The sequence below is a fragment of the Caloenas nicobarica genome, chromosome 18, assembly GCF_036013445.1.
Source record: "Caloenas nicobarica isolate bCalNic1 chromosome 18, bCalNic1.hap1, whole genome shotgun sequence".
Lineage (NCBI taxonomy): Eukaryota > Metazoa > Chordata > Aves > Columbiformes > Columbidae > Caloenas > Caloenas nicobarica.
Window position 1 is genome coordinate 5,159,850 of NC_088262.1, and position 20,011 is coordinate 5,179,860.

At 51.1% G+C, this 20,011-nt stretch overlaps 1 protein-coding gene across 1 annotated transcript; it reads right to left on the reverse strand.

The window, feature by feature from the left end:
- Nucleotides 1-549: 549 nt before the first annotated feature.
- On the reverse strand, nt 550-19,997 carry CDR2L (cerebellar degeneration related protein 2 like). The gene is made up of 5 exons (XM_065647855.1): nt 19,575-19,997; nt 7,624-7,736; nt 6,197-6,345; nt 5,090-5,254; nt 550-3,491 (listed from the first exon to the last, which is right to left on the reverse strand). Exons 1-5 carry the CDS (start codon nt 19,651-19,653, stop codon nt 2,606-2,608), a joined length of 1,392 nt encoding a protein of 463 aa, XP_065503927.1. The 5' UTR covers nt 19,654-19,997; the 3' UTR covers nt 550-2,605.
- Between the last annotated feature and the right edge of the window lie 14 nt (nt 19,998-20,011).

The window sequence follows — 20,011 nt, forward strand, 5'->3', positions numbered from 1 at the left end:
ACAGTCATCAGGATGTATATATATATATATATGGCCACTAATATTTTTGGATGCCGAAAAAATGCCCTCGGCACTTTGCTGAACAAACTGCTGATGTACAGCAGCTGTTCCTTTGTTCAGCCAAATACTAATATCGTGTTACTTAACATCAATCATTTTTGGATGTGTGGTTTTCAAGAGAGACCAAAACAAAATTAGCATTTGAATTGCAAACTTAGAAACTGTGCGTCTTTACAGACTTCAGAGCTGACAAAAGAAGGGTTTTTATCGTGTGGCAAATGTTAGTAGTCCAAGTGCATAAAATGTATGTTATATAAATAATGCAGCAATATAGTTCAGCAAATTCTCTCTAAGTTCTGCAGAGGAGCCTGAAGCATTTCCTTGACCCAAATCATACATGAAAATCAAAGAAATAACTATTCTGCTGTTCTTAAAAGTAAAAAGAGCTGTAAAGAAAGTCTCGGCTTTGAGAATACCGGTGTTTCTTTTTATTCGAGAAGAGAATAAAGCATTTGAAAATACATTTAATCTGCTGTACACTTAACCGTGATGCTGTTTCACACAGGGAAGGTGAAGGTGATCCCTTCCCACACCTCTGCAGGAACCAGATGAGTAAATATCATCCGAGTTAAACTCACATTGCTCCAGCTATCCCCTGCTACAGATGTGGGAATAACAGAGTGGTGAACGCTCCAAGAAAACCGAGCACGATGCTTCTGTTGCTGTTTTTGTTCCTTTTTATTTATTTTATTTTATTAGACAACTGCTTTCCGTTATAAATAAATAAGGCATGAAGGTTCTCTATAGTGTTACAGAGCTGGTAGCCACAGTCGTGCGGATGGCTCCTCCTCGCGTTTCGTGAGTTTGGGGCCGTGGGGCACCTGGAGATGCGGAGCATGGGAGGGCGGCGCGGCCGGTGGTGGGTGGTTTGAGGGGAAGACCCCTGGAGCGGGGATGGTTTGGGCATTGCACTCCTGCCGACTTACCTGCGTGGTGCTCAGCTTAACGAAAGAGGGTATTTTGGAGGGTATTTTTGCATTAATTCCATGGTAAGTGAAAGAAAGGTAGCTCCTTGTAGTGTCCAGGCTTGGAGGATAATTACATTTCAAGTCTTCCCCCTCCAAAGCCAGATTCTCATTTATTTATCTCGATGTGGCAAAAATCCCAACCATTTCCTCAAGATTTTGGGATGTAAGCTGGTGAAATTAGAATCCAAATCTGGCCTGAAGTTGGTCTCCGGGCAGGTACAGAATAGGTAGCTTACACTGAACTGCTTGTTTCTTGTGGCTCAATGCTCAGGGTGTTGCCTAAGCTGTAATGAAATGCTGCTTCTCTGCCTAAAACACGTGTCTGACCGTATACAGTCAACATCTAGTTCATGAAAAATGGAAACTGGTGATTCCTGAGACTGCAGTGGCCTTTTGGCTGGGTGTTTGCATGTCTGTGGAAGCAAAAGCGAGGAGATTTCAGTGCTGGGGAGTGAACTGAGAGGAGACGACCTTTGGAGACGGTTTCTCAGCCAAGAAAGATGGTTTTCAGCAGAAGACTGAAATCTGTCCTCTCAGCTGGGGAGATGTTCAGAGCAAAAAGTGGAGGGCAACGCGTGATGAGTGCTACTGTACGAGTGCGATGCTTTATCCTTCTGCTTGTGCGCAAGTCCTTGGTACTCAGTTCTGCAAGCCCGGACAAGCTGTATTTGAGGAGTTTGTTACAATGGGGCGATGAGAAGCTCTTGAAGAGCACAGCACAGAGGGCTGGTACCCAGACCATGAGATGAAAACTCTGTCTCTGATACTGTAATAGCACTTCTCGTCTGGCTTATGGGAAAGCCCTGGTGACCGAGTTCCTGCCAGGCACAGCGCTTCACCTGGGCTGAAATGCTGGGGCAGATTTAAAGCGAGGAAATCCCGTATGCCTACAAAGTCTGGAGAAGATGGACCGAAATACTAAGCGACGCTGATGAAGATGGAACAATCAGTTTTACGTTTCTCTTCAAGTTTTTCCAGTTGCAATGAGTTTGCATTGTAAATAGCTGAAAAACCTGACTGGTAAGAGAATGGTTTAAATAGCAAGAACATACTGCCCTGTGGGGAAGGGGAAGGTGTCTTTTAGGTGCAAGCGTAGGTTCTTAGCCATAAAACCAAAGTGGAAGTTTGGGCTGGTGTACTGGAGCAGCTGCTGCGGTTCTGATGGCTTTTTGTTTTACTTTGAAACACCAAGCTCCAGCTGTGGTGGGATGCCGGAGGACATCCAGGCTTTTGCTTGCAGATAATCAGGCTGTAAGACAAGCTGAAAAGGGTGGAGGAGGTGTTCAGTTTTCTTTTTCCGTGGTGTGGTTTACGTCGCTGTTGTGATGTCTGGCAGCGGCAGCAACTCATGCGGAGATCTGTCAGACAGTTTGTGAAATCTTCTAACTACAATGTACAATTGTCCCAACGAGTTGTCCGGAGCCCAAGCTTAAAAAAGTGGGTTGAGTCTCCATGACATTTTCTTGCTTGTAGACCTCTTGAACCTTCAAAGCAGTGGGGCCACGTGGCGTTTCCTGGGGCTGAGGAGAAGACTTGGCGGTTGCGATTGCACGTGGGAGTTTGCAGAGAGGCAAGGCTCATTTGCTGCTCTTGTTTTTCACCTTTGTGGCGTTGATGTCTGCTTTTGTTTTCTGGATGCGGGAAAAGATCTCCTTAAAAAGAGCCTTGTACTCAGGCTGGCTCTGCTCCAGCCGCTTGTCCACCGCCTCCACGTGTTTGCTGATGGTCTTCTCCATGGTTTTCCGCTCTTCCAGCTCATGTCCCTCTCCTCGGAAGTCTCTGAAGGAGCTGTCGCGAGAGATGGGCCGGGACGTTTGGACCCCCGTGTGACGCACGCTGTCCTTGTGCTGCCGGCATTTGCTCAGGAGCTCCTCGTACTTCTCCAGCAAGGCGTGATACTGCTCGTCCACCTCCCTCAGGATGGACATGCCCCGTTTGCGCACGTTGTTCGCGTGCAGCGTGTAATTGCCCTCGTGCCGGCTCACAGCATCCTTGGTCACGATGGCGTTGAGGGCCGTGTCACTGCAGCTTTTCCGGACAGGGTGGTTTGGGGAAGGTGTCATTGATGGCCCGTGACTTTTTCCTCCCTCTTCCTCAGAGAGGTCGATGTAGTCGGCTTCTGGGGCGTTATTCAACGGCTCAAGAAGGGCCTCGGACAAGTTGTCTTCTCTGCTGAGCAAATACTTCTTGACTTGCTTCATCTGTTGCAGCTCCAGGAGCTCGGCTTCCAGCTCCTTGATGCGCAGTTTGCAATTCTCCATCTCGCACACCCGCTGCTCAAGGTCCGAGTACTCCTGGATGACGGAGGTGTACTCTCGCTCAACCCGCTCCTTCCGCTGCTTCTCCTGGTTGACTTGGGACCGCAAGGAGTTCACCATGGCTTGGAGACGCTCATTCTCCCTCTCCAGTGGCTTCTGGTTGAACTCTGTGGAAGAGCTGTGGACCTGGAACGCATCCTCATACCTGAAAGGGAAGGAAGACTCTTGAGAGAGTCTGACCGAGTGACAGGCCATGCAGCACGCAGATCGTGTCTTATTGGCATGTAACTAATTCCAGTGATGCCCAGAAAGGAGGTACCCTGAGCTCATGGAGCGAGATGTGCCTCCTCCCATGTGTCAGGAGACCAGAACATGTGGCTGCGGCTCTTCTGGACACAGAGGCTGGTTTCTGTCCTAGAGAACCTGCAGTGTCATTTGATAGCAGTGATGAAAGACAGGAGGGAAATTAAACCCTAAAAGGTAAAAGGCTCACCTGGTCAATGGACAAGCCACCAATGTTGTCATGAGGCAAGGATGAATGTTCAAGGGCTGCCAGCCTGAGCTGACAGTAGGCGGCTTTGGAGTTCACCAGCTCCTCACTGCATCTGCCAACAACCCCAAACCCCACCCAGCCAAAAACCAGCAGTAGAGGCTCTGCCATCCCGTGTCCCTGTGGCTGGGAGGTGCTCCTGAGAGAGTGGGAGAAGATTTCTGCAGCAAGGGAGGCAGACAGAGAGTTTTAACAGCATTGCCCCTTCTTCACTGCCTAGGAAGCCATAACGAGCACTTCCCCCTTCCCTCACGCTGCTGTTGTGAAATCAGTCTGAAGTGCCCGTGGCATCCTATCTGGTTAGAGCAGATTGGAAAAGAGCAACCACCGTGGCCTCCCCTGGGAGGCATGGCTGGGGCAGGGGGTATTGAACAGATTTCCCAGTTGCAGAAGGACAGCCTGACCTTCAGAGCCAACTGCAGAGCTGCAAACCCGACCGAGGACCCGAGGCACTGGGGGGGAGCGGGACTGGGGGGCTGGGGGGAAAAGCCACCGAGATGTTAAATGGATTTTGCTGGGGGTTGGGTTATGCCCTCGTAACATCCCCCTTGCTGCTGCAGTAAAAGTGTATTTTGTTCATATCCTCTGGCAGGGTATGCTTTCAGTAAAAAAGTTTATCGATTGCTTATCTATTTAAAGAAGCCTCTATTATGGACAAAGCTGAGGAAGAAATGTCCTCCTGAGGTCAGTGAATTAACACAGTGGCTGGGTTTTGAGGAGGATCAAGTGTGCAATAGTGCTGGAGGTGTTTGTACAGCACTTGACAGCATGTGGAGTAACTTGGTGTGTGACTGGTGCTCTGGGGGGGCACAGGGAAAAATGCCCCATCTCAGCTAGTTTCAGTGGGCCAGAGATGCTGGTCTTGTGCTGGGAGACGAGATCCAGGCTGGACATGAGGAAGGAATTTTTTACAGTGAGGGTGGTGAAACTCTGGCCAGAGAGGTGGTGGATGCCCCATCCCTGGAGACATCCCAGGCCAGGCTGGACGGGGCTCTGAGCAACCTGAGCTGGTGCAGATGTCCCTGCCCATGGCAGGGGTGGCACTGGATGAGCTTGGAAGGTCCCTTCAACCTAAACTATTTGATGATTCTAAGTCCTCCCTTCACCACCGGCACTGAGTTGCAGGCTCCGAGGCAGAGCCTAGATCTCTATAGAGGTGTATGTGGGGTTTTGTGCACCCCCAGAGGGGCTGACCCCCGGGCAGAGGAGGTGGGAAGAAGCCTGGAGGGGTTGCTAAGGGCAAAGCTCGGTACCTGGGGCTGGAGCACAGCTCCTTAAGGCAGGGGAAGGTGTGGATGGTTCGGCGTCGCTCCCTCTTCTCCCGCCGAATGCGGAGCTGCTCCAAGCTCCGCATTTCCTCCACCTGCTTCTGCAGCTCCTCCACTTGGTTCTGCAGCCCCTCGATTGTTTCCGTCAAGCTGCGGAGAGAGGAGGGGGCACGGCTGAGGGGTCAGGCACCACCGGTCCTAGAAAAGTGTTTTTTCCCTATAAAGAAAGCCAGTCTATGGAAGGTGCTTCCAGTTTCTAGCGTGTGCCCTGGGAGTGTGACAGCACTTGCTTTTCATGGCAATGGTTGGACTTTCTCCACATGCTCACTCTCAAAATGTAGAAGCGGGTGGGGGATTTGAGCTGTGGCAAGGGATTGTACTAATTTGAGACCCTCTGTCCTCAAATCAGTTGGCTAAAACGGTCACCTCTGGGACATATGCACTATCCCGGAGTATCTCTGCACTGAAAACAAGAAGGTGAGCTATTTATTCTCTTCCTCTTGTTTTACTTGTAGAGATAAACACAGGGAGACTGGGCAGAGATTTAGTTTTGTTCTGGCTGTGAATACAGTTTGTAGAACTCTCTGCTCCACAGCTCCTTCTCTGCACAGTTGTTTGCAAAAGATGCTGCATTGCAAGGACGTGGCTGAGCCTGTTCTTGCCAGGGACGACCTTGATCGTGAGCCTGTTTTAGGAGAGAAATAGTTATTGACAAATTGGTGTTTCAGCATGGACTAGCCAGGGTTTTGCTAAATGCTGGATCTGCGTCTGATGTTTCTGCTGTGCGCTGGGGACCTTCCTGATCTGATTATGTGCCTTTTTTTCAAAGAAACGCATCTGAGGAGGAGGAGAAGAGGCTGCCGTGCCTCTCGTGGCAGCTCCAGACCCTCCTTTATCCAGCCCTGGTCCCAGGGGTGTCTGTGCTGTGGCTGACCTCTGCTAACCAGCTTGTGTTGTAAATAGCTGCAAAACCTCGAGTGATAAGAGAATGGCTTAAATAGCAAAGACAGGCTGCACTTTGGGGCAGGGGAGAGGTGAAATGAAGGTCTGCTGGGTCCAGCATGGCTGCGGTGGGAGGAGGGGAGGCCGTACCACTGTATTTTCTGTTGGGATGTCTTGCTTTCCAGCACCAGCTTTTGGTTCGCGAGCTCCAGGTCCCGTGCTGTTAGGTCCAGCTGCTCATAGACTTTCGCATGCTGTTCGTTCATCTGCCGCAACATCTCTAGTTGCTTGGTCAGGTACTGCAAAAAAAAAAAGACAAAACACAAATACTCCACATCAGGTTGTTTCACAGGCAGGAATTCCTACAGCCTTTGCTTCCTCTGATATTGTGTTTTGTGGGTGATTTATCCTTGACCTGATTGAAGCCTCTTCCAACAGCTGAAATATCCATGGCCCTGCCCACTGTAAATACTTTTGCATTTAAAATATGATTGAACTTCCCATGCCCTCTGTGAAGGGCACAAACCTCAATCTCTCTCTATTCAGCTGCTTTTTTATTCCCAGTACCCAGCAAAAGCTGATATCCCTGGGACCGTGACCCTCCACCAAAGCTGACTGAAATTGGCCAGCCGGTTACTGGATCGTCTGACAGATCGATTGCAGAAGCTGTTTTTCCTTGGGAATTCAGGCTAAAACTCTGAGCCTGTGAAATGTGAGGAGACTCATGGTTTCTGAATGTTTGCAGACCCCTTTCTGTGAATCTGTCATTGCGGGATTTTATCATGCAAAGACTGTGAGAGGGGCATCTGCTCAGGTGCTCACTCTGACCTGGGACCAGATCCCAAATCCACGATAGACGTGCTCCTGAAGGACAGATAAATCCATCCACCAGCATCCTTGGACATCAGCTGTCAGATCCCTGCTGCTCTTGTGAACTCGCAACCCTGCTCTGCCCCGCGTCCTTTTAAATCAAGCTGTTTCCAATATTTTTTTTTTTTAAATTCACAGATCCCTAGAAGTTTTCCAGTGGATAAAAACCCTCCTGGCACAGCAGGTTTATGGCCTCTAAGCTCAGTTCTGTGAGCTCTTAGAAATACTGCCCTGACCCCAAAGGATGCTTGAAACAGTGGTTTAGATTGCAGCTCATGGAGAAAGAGCTATTTTATGCCTCTAACAAAGGGGGCTGTGTTATGGGGGTGCCGAGGGGCCAGCTGGGAACAAATGCGATTATGAACAACTGGAATCGAGGGAAAGCAGCAGCAGAGCAGAGAGAAGCGAGTGTGAAGGCTGGTGGATGGGCAGGGAAAGGCCAAACGTGCTCCAGATGCAAGCCGGTGCCAAAATCTGGTGTGCACATCTGGGCAGGGAGTGGGGATGCGAGAAGGGGGAAAATCCCAGTTAGTGGGGAAAGAGGATCCTCTCCAGGGCTGGGGTGGGTTTTAACTCCCATCCCCAAGGCGCATCCCTTCCTTTCTCCTGGATCTGAGCTGTTGGCATTGGTGGAACCGTCCCTTCCTCACCATCACCCTTAGGTGACAGCGGTGGCCGAGCAGCTGCCGTCCCCACTGTGTCCCTACCTCGATTTCCTGCACTTGCTCCTCGTTGGTGGCGTACATCTGCTGCAGGGAGTCCTCCAGCTCTTTGTTGCGCTCCAGCAGCGTCTTCCCCAGCTCCGCAGCCAAGTGCAAGTCTGAAAAGCAGATGGGACAAAGCTGCTGCAGTTCGCGCCGCTCCGCGGGTGGGTGCGGCGGGGTCCCCGAATGCCACCGCACCAAACGCGGTGGAACACTTTGCACGGCGCTGGTTTTATTGGCAGGTTTGGGGATGGATGTGTGCTTATGGGACGTACAGGATTTGGCCTCTTTTGTCCTGCTGGGCTGCAGGAGCAAGGGGAGGCCGTGCCTGGGACATCTGCAACTCTTCCGTGCAAGGATTCGGTGCCCGGCTGGCGTGTAACCCTCCTGCACTGCACTCACACACTGCATAGGCAGGATCAGACCCCAGGTGTGGCTGTGGCAGGCGCTCAGCACCTCCATCCCCATCACCGAGACCCACAGGGCTGAGAGGGGCTCAGCATCCCTCAGAATGAGAGTGAGGGTTGGCAAAGCCCTGCGGGGCTCTGTAAATTATATTATTATCTCTAACGAAGGGAGTGCCTTGCCTTCCCTGTCAGCCTCCATCCATCACCCGCTAACAGACTGACAGCAGTAATAAACCCACGTGTGGCCCGAGGGGGCTGGAAACATCTCCCGAATTCAACCCGCTGCCTCAGCCGGCTCTGCAGCGCTTTCCTTGGGGCAGCTCCGGGGTGAGGATGAACCGCTTTGTGTTCACTCTTTGCCACCTCTAAACGCCTTTAGGAAGCTACCAAAATAGTTGGACTTCAGGAGGAGTGAACTATAGGTGCTGACAGTGTGGTTGGCTTAAAACGCTGGGTTTGCTGCTCCTGGGTAAAGAAAAAGCCCCAGGACCCTGGGAATCCTATATTGGCCAAAGCTTGAGCACCTCAGGTGATGCTGTTTGTGGGCCTGGGTGGGGGGCACAGCTGGCTCTGATAACATCCCTTTGCTTTTGCAGAAATTGCTTGTCTTCTTAAAGCCTGGCCTCTTGTGAGCATGTGGGTTTCTATTTTTCCTGGTGGTTTTAGAGGTGAGTTTCTTAGGGTGGCAGACTGAAAATCTGACCTTAAACCTTTTAAGAGGTAAGGAAAGAGATCCTGATGTGTGTTATTGCTCTTTCTCTCTCTGGTATGGTTATCAGGCAGTTTGAGGTAATTAAGGACTGACGATCCTGCAGCATGCGAGGGGACCTGGGTCTCCTGCCCTGGCATTTTCTCAGCCCATCATAATGCTCCTCTCTAGTCTGCAGCTAATGATGCATTTTGCAAAGGCTCTGCCAGGGCTGGGAGCAGCTGTAATTTCTTCCAGTGGTTTATTTGGCCATGCCGTTGATTGGGAAAAAGAGATACTCGGTCACTAGGACAAGAAGAAGGGGAGTCAGGACACCTAGGATGTATTCTGAGCCTGGAAAAACCACTGATCTCTCACACTTCAAACAGCACATCACAAAACGAGCTCACGCTGACCCCTGGGACACGAGTGCTCGCGGGGACAAGTGCTGTTAGTGCGCGGGATGGGGCTTTGCTGATGGAAAACACCACGCTGTGTGAAGTGCTGATGTGTTATTAGTTTGGGCGATGGCCGTGTTTCTTTCCGTGCAGCTCCAGTGGTGCTGCTTCCCCAGATGTGGTCCAGCCAACAGCTGCTCGGTGTGTCCCTAAATCTCCCTTTTGCTGTGGGAATGTGCCCTCCAGCTGTGGTTTGTGTTGCAGGGTGTTATTCTAGGCTGTGACCTTTTTAACTATAATCCTAATCGTTGCACAGTGACCTGGTCTGAGGGCTGCAATCCCAGCTATCAGTGCAATCAAGATATTGGCACATTTCCCCATGGACAAACCTCCCCCACTTTTTTTTTTGTTTGTTTTTTGTTTTTTTTAATTTAAAGCACCAAATTTCTCCAATTTCCAGAGTCCCCTTGGGAGACTGAGTGTTTGCTGCACCAGCTGGGGACGGGGGGACAGCCAGATGCCAGCAGAGATGGAGGACAATTTGTGCCTTTAAGCTGCTTGGGGCTGTATTTAATGGCACCGTCACCTTGCCAAAGCTGATGCCGTTGCTGGAGATCGGCATCCCTTGCAGCAAGCGGGGTCTCAGCCCAGAGACGAGTAGCAAGAGGGCTCCGTGCTGCGCTCCAGGTAATGAGTCAAGTGTGTCCCCGTCCCTGCGGATTACGCCAGTGCTCCCCCACCATATGGCATCCAATTTAATCAGCTGGGGTTGAGTTAAGTGGATTAGGCAGCGCAAGATCCTGCATTGTAATTTAAAGGGCTCTGTCAGCAATAATTTAATGGGGGAAATGGGCGGCGTTTGGGGACGAGTGGGAAAAGGAAAGAACGGGGCTGAGCTCTAAGGAGGAAATTGATTCTTCAGTTCCATTTTGAGAGTAAGGGCCTGGGAGACTCTGGGCTTGAAGGACATGAGGGAGCTGGTTCTTTTAGTGTCCTTTAACAGCCTCAGTCGTTGTCACACGCACACACTCACTCTCTGCCTGCCAGCCAAAGCACCCTCGTTAATCCTGTCTCATCCCTCCTTGTCCCCACCTGTTGGTTGTCCCCAGGCTGTGGGACTGTGGGGAGGGAGGGGATGCTACGTGCTTTAACGTGGTCTTTAGACCAGATTCTCTTGATTTTTTTGCGCTAATTGTGGCTCTGCATGGGCTGGGGGAGTACACAGCTCCTCTCCTTTGAGACCTTGCAAACCTGAGGCTGAATGTGAAATTTCAGCAAGTCGGGGGCAAAAAAGAACTGTTTAGGAATTTGGCGATTCTTTCTGCATAGCACTGGTTTCCCCACAATTTTTTTATATTCCTCTTTGCTTCTCACTGTCAGATCAGCCAGCCAGTGCTGTATGACTTGCCCTAATTTAGCAGATATGCTGATGCCTCCCTTGCCCCTCCTCTCTTGACGCAGAAGAATTGAAGTGGTGGGGAGAGGCTGTGCTGCGTGTCGGCTCAATGTGCCCCATCCCTCCAGTGCCTGTGCTGAAGGCACCGCCGTGAAACGGCCACCATTCAACCTCACAAATGGGGGACTTGGTGTTGCCCAAGCCCTGTGTGGGAGAGGACTGTGGATGCAAATTGTCCTGGGCAGCACCAGCTCCGTGCCCCTCGGCTCTCAGCATCGTTAAGTGTTGGCGTGACCCTCCTAATTAACACAAACCATGGAGACACCCCACGTCCCCAAACAAAGAGCTGTGCCTGCGGAGTGAAGCGGAGGGAGGGACGGAGGCTGTGTCTCCCTGCAAGCTTCTGTGGGAAAGGTACCTGAGCAAGGAGGGAGGGGAAGGAGAAAAAGACCATTTGGTAGGAAGGGAGCAGGAGTTGAATAGGAGCAACGCTCAGTACTGGGGAGCACGGCAGGGCAGCACACTCAGGAGGCAGCTGTGCTGGAGCTGCAAAGATCAGCAGCAGCAGCCCAGCGATAATTCTGCTAGCTCTGTGTCACTGAGGATGCTTTGGAAAAAAGCCCAAAAATCCTGATCCAGAAGCTGTAGCAGATTGTCTTTAACTAAAAGAGGCTGAAGACCGAACCACAGGGTGGTCCCCCGCTGCAGCAGCCCGTGGCAAAGCCGGCACAGGCAGATGTGCACTGCACGGGGCTGCTGTGGAGCCGAGGGCTTCCCCAACCTTCGCAGCAGCATAAAGAGAGTTTGGAGCCGTTTCTGCCTTCCCAGTGCTGGCCTGCAGCTGTTTGTGTCTTTGCCGCAGCCCGTTCCCTGAAGGGTTTTCTCCCCCAGCATCTCTCAGTTTTGGCTTTAGGGGAGCATAAGCCTGGTGAGATGGGGAGGTTTCGGCTGCTCCCAGCGATCCCGTAGCTATTCAGACGGTCCATGAAAATACGGCTTTCTGGAGGAAGCCACCGTCTGGAGCAGCTGCTTTGGGCAGCTCTTGCATAGAGGGATTCACGTGTCTGGGCTGTGAGAGAACGTGCCCGCTGCTCTGAGCGCAGGTGGGAGATGCTTTGCTGTGCTCCTCACCTTTAAATAACCCAACCCTGTCCCCACCCCACAAGGCAGGCAGGCTTGGAGGGGGATGTTAGAAGTCTTTTGGCTCATAGAACTAAAAAGCAGGGCTGCAGGTTTTTGCAGGTTCTTTTCAGCTAAGCACCTATTAAGGAATTACTTGGCCTTTCCTAAATGTCTGGGGCTGCAGAAAGGGCTGCTCTGGTCCCCTCCTACTGCTGCAAACGCTGAATTCACCTGCTGAAGAGCAGGAGCAGCCAGCAGAGCTCTGGTGTGGGGGCTCCAGAGGAAGTTCGGGGTGCTTGTTAGCTGATGGATTGGGTAGGTTGAGAGTTAAGAACTGATGTTTAATGCTGTTGACGTTTAATTTAATTGCATTTGCTGTCTGCTCCATTACACACGGGTACTTAGAGTCAAGGGTAGGTGCAAATATTCCTTTCAGAATCTAAATAAATGATGCTGTGCTGGTTTACCCCAGGGTAGGGTGTACTTGCTGCTCATTTATTTTTTTTCTTTGTTGCAAGAGATTGTGCTGTCTGGGTGTATTACAATGAAGATCAGCTTTTGTGTATCACTTACTGCTGCTCCATGACAGGTGATTGAGGCAATTGGTGTCCTTAGCCCTTATAAGCCTTTGCAATGGAATGTGCTGGGGTGCAGAGAAGCAAGTGCCATCTCACAGCATCTCCCGAACAACCTGTAAAAGCCTTTTCGATGCGCCCATTCCACAGGTGACTCTTGTCCAGTCAGAGCTTTCAGAGAGCCGCCAGTGCTACTGCTGAGGGCTGGATTCTCCATCCCTTTTATGCTGGCATAACTCAGACTTCCCTACCCAATTCAGCTTTGCGCCTGCTGTTTTGTTGGTTTTGGTGTAATTTGGTGTAACATGAAGGCAGCGCAGCAGCATCCACCTTCTTCCCCTCCTCACTTCAAACTGTGGCTTTAGCCAGGCTGAGCTGATGTTGGGCACATGGGCATTTCTGTTAGCCTAATGAGATTTGCTGGATTTCCTGCTTTTTTTTTTTTTTTTTTCCTTTTCTTTCTCTTGCGTAATCTGTTACGTACCCCTGGGCTGCCTTTGGCTTCACAAGCTTCCCTGGTAGGGGAGAGCTTGGCTGGTGGCAGAGATGCGGTTTGCAGAGGGGAGAGGCAAGCACAGCACAATGAGAGCAGCTCCCTCCCTCCTGTCTCTAGTCCCCTGAGCAAAAGTGGCAGCACCAATGAGTGGAAAACCCCAAGAGGGAATTAGGGCAGGGACCTGTCCTGCTCCCTCTGGGTGGATCCCCCCACCCCAGGCAGGACGAGGGGCTCAGGGATGCGCTGTCTCTACCAGGCTGTGCTGCTGGGACCTCCTCCAGCCCCTGCTGCTCCCTTCCTCGCTTTCTGCATTTTTCAGTCCTATTTGGCATTTCCTTTCTATCAGCAATTCTTTTTTTATTCTTCTCAGATGCTCATCAGGCTTATTTATTTATTTATTTTATTGATGCTCATCTTTTTCTTTCTGCCCTCTATCATTCTGTGCCCCAAAGCCTCCTCTTTATATTAACACTTGAAACCAATGATGGTTACCTCTGCTTATAAGCTGTGTCTATACGAACACATACAGAGCAGTCCCATTGCCGTGCCCACAGCAATTGATGTGCATTTTGCCAAGTTGTTAGAGCATGATAACACAGAGTATGTTATTAGACCATGGCTGGGCCCCATCTGCATCTTTCCCTGCTGTTCTCTTATCTAAAGAGCCTCGGTGCCCGTGTTTGCCTTGTAGGCTAAAATGGTTTCAAAGAGCCTGGTGATTGGTGGCTCAGAGGCTCTGATAGTGCACCTGGATCAGAAAGTGTCCTAAATAAATACTGAAAAGTGGAGTTGTTGGGGAGAAGTGAAGGAAGAGGAGGGAGAAAGGCAGCCAGTGTTTTCCTGCATGCACCCCTCCTCTGGGCAGCAAAGCTTCAACTAATTAATTATGTTGAGACGCAGAGAACCATGAACAGAGGCTTTAACTCCTTTAAAGCTAAAGACACAGATGCATGGATTGATGCCATGTGGCAATCTCATGTCCCTGGCGTGTTTTGGGGGCAGGAGGCTGTGACTGACCCAGGACAGGCAAGGATGATGAGCACCCTCTCCAGCAACACCAAAGACCTGCTCTCCTCTTCTCTAGCAACCCTTCTCCTGGCTTCGGAGTGCGTCACCTTGTGCGCTGCTGCCCCAATACGGCTCCCTGCCCGTCCCCTGCTGGGAAATGCTCTCAGGTCCTGGTCCTCTGGGTGCTGAGCTCACATGCAGCCCTGCCGGCTTGTGCCTGGCTGTTGGTGCTGCCCGTGCCAGAAGAAGTCCTGATCTCGGATGAGTGACCGGTGCCATTTGTGGAGCCAGGCAGGAGGAACACGGTGCTGTAGCCTTCCAGCCTGAGTTTGCGAGGAAAGGGGGTTATGAAATAGCTTGATGTGCTCTCAAGATGGGGTTATTTATTTCCATCACTAATCCTGAGCAGGATGTGGGGCAATGCCTCTTTCAGGAGCTCAGCACCAAAACCAGTGTCCCTGAAGCATCTCTGCTGCAAGGACTGATGCTCGGGGGATGATATGCTGTGCTTGCTTTGCCTTCTCCCGCAGGGACCAGTGCTCAGCCACCACCTCCCAGTCCAGTGCACATTCCCAGGGCTCAACACCTTCTTGCAGGCCAAGAAAACTTGGAAGGCAGCACGATAATGTCCTGCCATGGCTGCAGCTGCATAACTGGAAGAGGTCAGTATGGACCTGGACACTGCCAACTCGAAGGACTGAGATATGCAGGGAAAAGAGAAGGTAACTGAGCGGTGCCAGGGCAGCTGCGCATGGGATAAACCAGAGTGACTTCCCAGAAGGCTGCAGAGGAACAGGCTGTTTAAACCATTAAAAGAACTGTAAGGGTTTGGAGGGAAGGTTTACAACTGTTTGTTACATATGCATGGAAAGAAACCAAAGAACAAACTCTAACACAAAATCACTTTAAAATTCCCAGCTGTGCAAAGTCTGTCAGTTGTGTAACATCTGGTCTCATTCCTCTGGGGAATTTTGTATCTGAGATATTTTCCTAAATTCTTGGCCCACGTATGTGTTTTTGAGCAGGTTAAGTAGAAGCTTTGGAAGCCATAATGATGCAATATACCACTGTGCTGCTCTGGGAAAGGCCTTTTAGCAGAGATGTGCGTGTGTGGGAGCGAGTGAGCCGTGCGTTAGCGCTGGCACTGCTGTTAGCAGGAGCAGGATGGGACCTGGGTGCTGTCACAGCTCCAAGTGGCTCCTGACTGTCACACTGAGTCAGTGCATCCACCCTGTCACCCGCCAGAGCTGGCTGGTACAGGAGGAAAGAACGAGGATTGGAAAACGGTGGGGGACAACCGCTGCGTATGGGGTGTTTGTGGCCGCTGGCTCGGCTGCCAGTCCCTGGGCTGTTGTGGGAGGAACGTCCTTCAGGGCTCGGACCGTAAATCCTTCACACGTGGCCTTGCCAAGGAGAAATGCCACTGTTAGCTGGTTGTTTCAGGAGGGGAGATATGGAAATCTCTGATTTCTTTCTTTTTTTTTTTTTTTTTTTTTCCCCCTCCCCTTTGCCTCTTCTTTCCTTTCCAGCAGTTCCTCTAATTCTGGTCCCTCACACAGCTGGAAGGATGTGCCTGGGGTTCAGATATAGGAAGGAATTCCCATGAGAGAACAGGAGGGAGATCCTGGAAGTTGCTGTGCGGGGGTCTTTCATGCTCCATTTTCTTCGTGCCTTCACGTAACAGGGGAATTTTTATTCTAGGAAAATACATCTATATATATTCTCTTTTTTTCCCCTCCCCAGATTTGAAGGCTCTCATCCCTTCCTCAGACTAACCTGTCATCTCATTTCCTTGTCTCTTGTGACTTTTCTAGTCCCCCTTGTCATTCCCAAGCAGCTCAGCAATTAGTCACTGAAAACTTTCCACTTCCACAAGCTACCTGCTGTACCGCATCGCTAAATAAGTAACTGGCTCAGCTACTGCAGGCAAAACCCCGTCCGTCCTTCTGGCTTGCCGCTGGGAAGGAAGGACGCCAAATTAACTGCCGTGCTCCTGGAGGACAGGCAAGCTGCCTGGCTTGTCCCCCAAGCTGGACCGCTGGGATAACGGCATCACAAGGGACAGAATTTGGGGTGCCATCTGCTCCCCACTACAGTGAATCCTTTGGGCAAGCTGAGGGTGAACTGCAGCGCTATGGACCACCCCACGCAGGCTGGGTGATGCAGAAAACGGGCAGGTGTGGGTGCTGGCACTGATACCCTGGGTTCATCCCAATGTCAGGAGCCGATCGCCAGAGCGCTGGTGACCCCGTTTCTGTACGCAGATGAGTTGGGAGTGGTGCAGGCTCAGCACCTTGTGTCATTTTCCTTCTTAGCATGCAAGCAATCAGATGCTTGGCAGGAGGAAGAGGAATTAAAATAAGATCCTTAAATCTGGAGACCTTTAGAGGTTATAGCCGTCAAGTCCTAAGCCTGCATTGCAGGTGGTTTGGCCCAAAAGTTGCTGTGGTTGCCCAGGAGGAGAGGGCTATCAGTCTCGCTGTGGCAATGAATTGATGTATTGGGTTTTGCATTATTTCTGGTCCTGCTGGCTAACTTGGAGCAGTGTGAAGCCGTTTTATTTACACGAGAGGAATCGCCCCAGCGCTTCGGCTGTATTGAGGCTCCAGGGACTGCAAAGGTGGCTTTGGGAGCCCTCCTTTTGGGCTGAGCTCTGCTCTTTGGCTTAGACCTGAGTGCTGGCGGGGCGACAGGGAGGCCGGGGAGATCAGGGAACGCAGCGGGGTGACTGCGAGGGGGCCTCAGGAGCTTGCTGCTGGGGAGATGAAGGCTGGAAGTGGCTGGCAGAGGGAGCTGCTGGGTCCGGTCTCCCCTCTGTTGGGATCCAGATGCGACTGAGTTGGCACACAGCCGTCCTGAACACAAATGCTTCTGATGAACAGAAGAGGTGTCCCTACTTATCCCCAGCTCAGAATCTCTAATTTTAGCTCATTCATTCTCTCGGGATCTGGCTGCACGTACACCCTGTGCGCTGGGTATGATGCAACTCTAGCCACATCATCAGTTCCCAATGGCTGGAGGAATGGCTGGATGGTTCACCGTCACCATATTCTAGTTTTAACGCTCAGAGGCACAGATTCCCCAGCCCATGGAAGGCTGTGGCTGAACAAAGCAGTGCTGACAGCTATTCATGCTTAGAAATCCTGGCAATAAGCAAAGCCACGCTACCAAGTAATCGAAGCTCCATTTTTATCACTTTCTTCAAATCGGAAAGCCTTCCCAGAGGAAACATCATAAGAATGAAAACACCTCAGAGGATGCCACTACTGTTTCCTTGCCATTAAGTCTCCTGGCTGGGGTTTGAGTCTCTGCTGCAATGTGTTAAGGCATTTTAGTACAACGCCTTGAACCACGCAGGCTTACGGCACGCCAGGGAGCAGGGAAAGGAATCTGAAAGGCACCAGCTTCATTTGCACGAGGCTGGAGGGGCCTCGAGGCCGGGGACCAGATCTTGCTGCCTCCAAGGCAGGTGGTCAATGAAGTGGGCACTTCAGGAGGAAAAAGAGCAATTGGGGTTTATTTTCTTGAAAAATGAGTTACTTCAGTAAGGCAAAGCTCTGTGAAGGATGGGGAGGAAAGTAACAGGTGCTCAGAGGTATGATTTGCGCTGTGGTGCTAAAATGGTTAATTAACATAATCATCACAGAGCTCCCAGTTAAGCCATCCGTTGCTTAGCAAACAGTTTTGGATGTAAATGTAATAAATATTTGATGCTGTGAAATGACAATAAAGGCCCAGGAAGCCACTGGTTCACAGAAAAACCTTCTCCACTCTCCTAGCTTAGGATGCTTCTCCTTTCTCCCACCCCTTGCTCCTCAGGAACAGGCTTTAAGCCCGTGCTTTTGTCCTCTGCCTTCCTGGTGCTGCTGCCAGGCGTGGGTTTCTGCGGACCCTGGGCTGTTGGCATGCCAATCCTCTTAGTAATGCTGGCCCACGACCGCCTCGTAGTCGTGCTATGCTGGACATCTTTCATCCCCCCATTTCCAAACCAACAGCTTCACGGCTGTTCCATCTCCAAAGACCTTTAGATGCTGCTCTGGCTGTAATGCACAGGCACAGCGTATGTGGACCATGTCTCGCACTGTCATTCGTGATGCTTTGTGCACCATCCAAATTAATTACGGTTGTAATTACCCCGTAGGACCTTTCCAGTTGGGTGATTTTAGTTAAAGCCTTCCCCATCTCTCCTTCTGAGTTTGTGCAAGCCTGTGCAGCCCCGGTTCGTACAGGAGGCTGCAAACCCCACAGCTGGGCTTTGTTTTGGGTCTGTGTTTCCCTCCAGTCCTGTATGTGCTCAAAGGTGGAGTCTATCCCCGGCATCAATCCATCATCTCGAGGCAGTTATTCTGCTTTTACACAGCTGGGACAGAGCTGGGAACCTGGCCTGCAGTGAGAAGGTGGTTTTATTGTTGTGAGCCAGTTGTACGGTGCCAGTGCTGACTCATGAACCTGACAACAGGGACAGCGATGGGCTAAAAATCAATTGATCCCGCGTTGTTCGACGCTCCCTATATTCGTCTGTAGTTCTGCTGTTCCTCAGCCTGCATCCTGCCCCTGGAGCAGTGCCCAAGCGCCTTGTGAGCCATGGGAAGACGTCACCCAGAAATGTGAATTTCTGAGCAGTCAAAGGCTGCACTGTTTATTCAGCCGATAGCTCCATCTCCATACTCTGCTCTGGCTTAATTTGAGCGTTGTTCCAAAGAACAGTGCCTACTATCCTGCTGTTGATACTTCCTATTAACTGAGAAATTTGGGTTAAAAACCAGCTGCAACAATCCCTGGGGAGCTGGTTGTCATTCCTTGCTGGGCCTCTGCCCTGCAGCTGAAGTTGTGTAAACTTTAAATCATGACATAATGTACTGGAGCTTCGGTGGGCAGAGGCATTGCAGCTGGACCGCACGTCCCTGCTGACAGTCAGCTGGCGAAAGCAAATATATAACTACCGTACCTATAGTGCAACATGTCGGACGGGTACTGTATTTAGTTAGGAATGATTTTTTTCGCTGTGCATTGACAAATCAGTTCAGTTCATTCCTGAGCCACTGGCCTGAATCAGGACTTCTCCCAGTTATTTACTTACTGTGTGTGAATTCAAAATATTAAGATAAGTAAAATAAATTAAAAAAAAAAAAAAAGAAGCCCCAAATACCCACAGCTATCAATCGTCCAGCCTTAGGATAGACATTACATAGAACTACTGCAAATGTAGGTTCAGTTACTTCAAAACAAACTACACAAGTGAATGTTTATCTTCTAGTAAGGCTACTTTTGCTGTTTGAAACTTGGCCTTGATTTTTTTTTTCCTCCTTCTCAATTCCTCCTGCTTTTATGGCTGATTGGAAAAATCTCAAGAAGTAACTAGGTGATTTAGAAGCTGAAAGTCCCTTTGGATTTGGGCTTGGACAGCAAAAGCTTTTGAGAGACACTTTCAACATCCTCAGCTTAGCCACATATTATTTCCAATGTATTAATTCCCAACTAGTGTGCCTGCTAACTCTGCCTGCAACTGCTTCGAGATGAAAGCAATGTCATAACTACCCATCTTTGGTTCTGCCCACAGCAAGTGTCTTGGGGAACCGGCTTCCTTGTGGATGTAACACTGGAAGTGTTTTACCCCCTGGTGCTCAGGACAGATCTGGGCTCCCTGCCTCCATCCATCGGGTTTAAACTTTCACGGCCAGGACGGTGGCTTGGAGCAGCGGAGCCGAGATTTCCAGAGATGCCACTGCAGGACGAGGCACCGGCTTTGCCAAGCAAATGTGAATCTTCGGAGAAGGTATCCTGCTCTCCTGTACCCGGGATTTGCGCCTCTTCTGCCCCCGCATCCCCCTGGCCCGCCATCCCCGGGGTGTCCCCATCCTTACCCTGCTCCAGGTCCTGCTGGTCGTACCAGGGCTCCTCTTCCTCGCTCTGAAACTCCTCCATCCTGTCGGCGTTCAGCATTTAGCACCAGCGGCCCGGGGAGACGCGCAGCATCCGCCAAAGGGGACCCGAAAACGCGGAGCGGGGATGGATGCGGGGATGCGGGCGGGGATGCGGCCTCGGTGCCCCGGGAATGGGGCGGGGAGGGTGGCACGACGTGGCACCCAGCGCTTCGCCGCTGCCCTGGCTCTGCCAACCCGGGGGGGCGGCTTTCTCCTGCCTTCAGGCCAGGGGGAGGCTCCGGGAAGCGGGGGATGAAGCGGAGACGTGGCGGCCGGGGCGGGGGGACACGGCTGCAGCCGGGCTGGGGGATGCACAAAGGAAGGAAGAAGGGCCCGGCGCAGGCACAGCCTCGCTCCGCAGCTCGGTGGAGACCTCT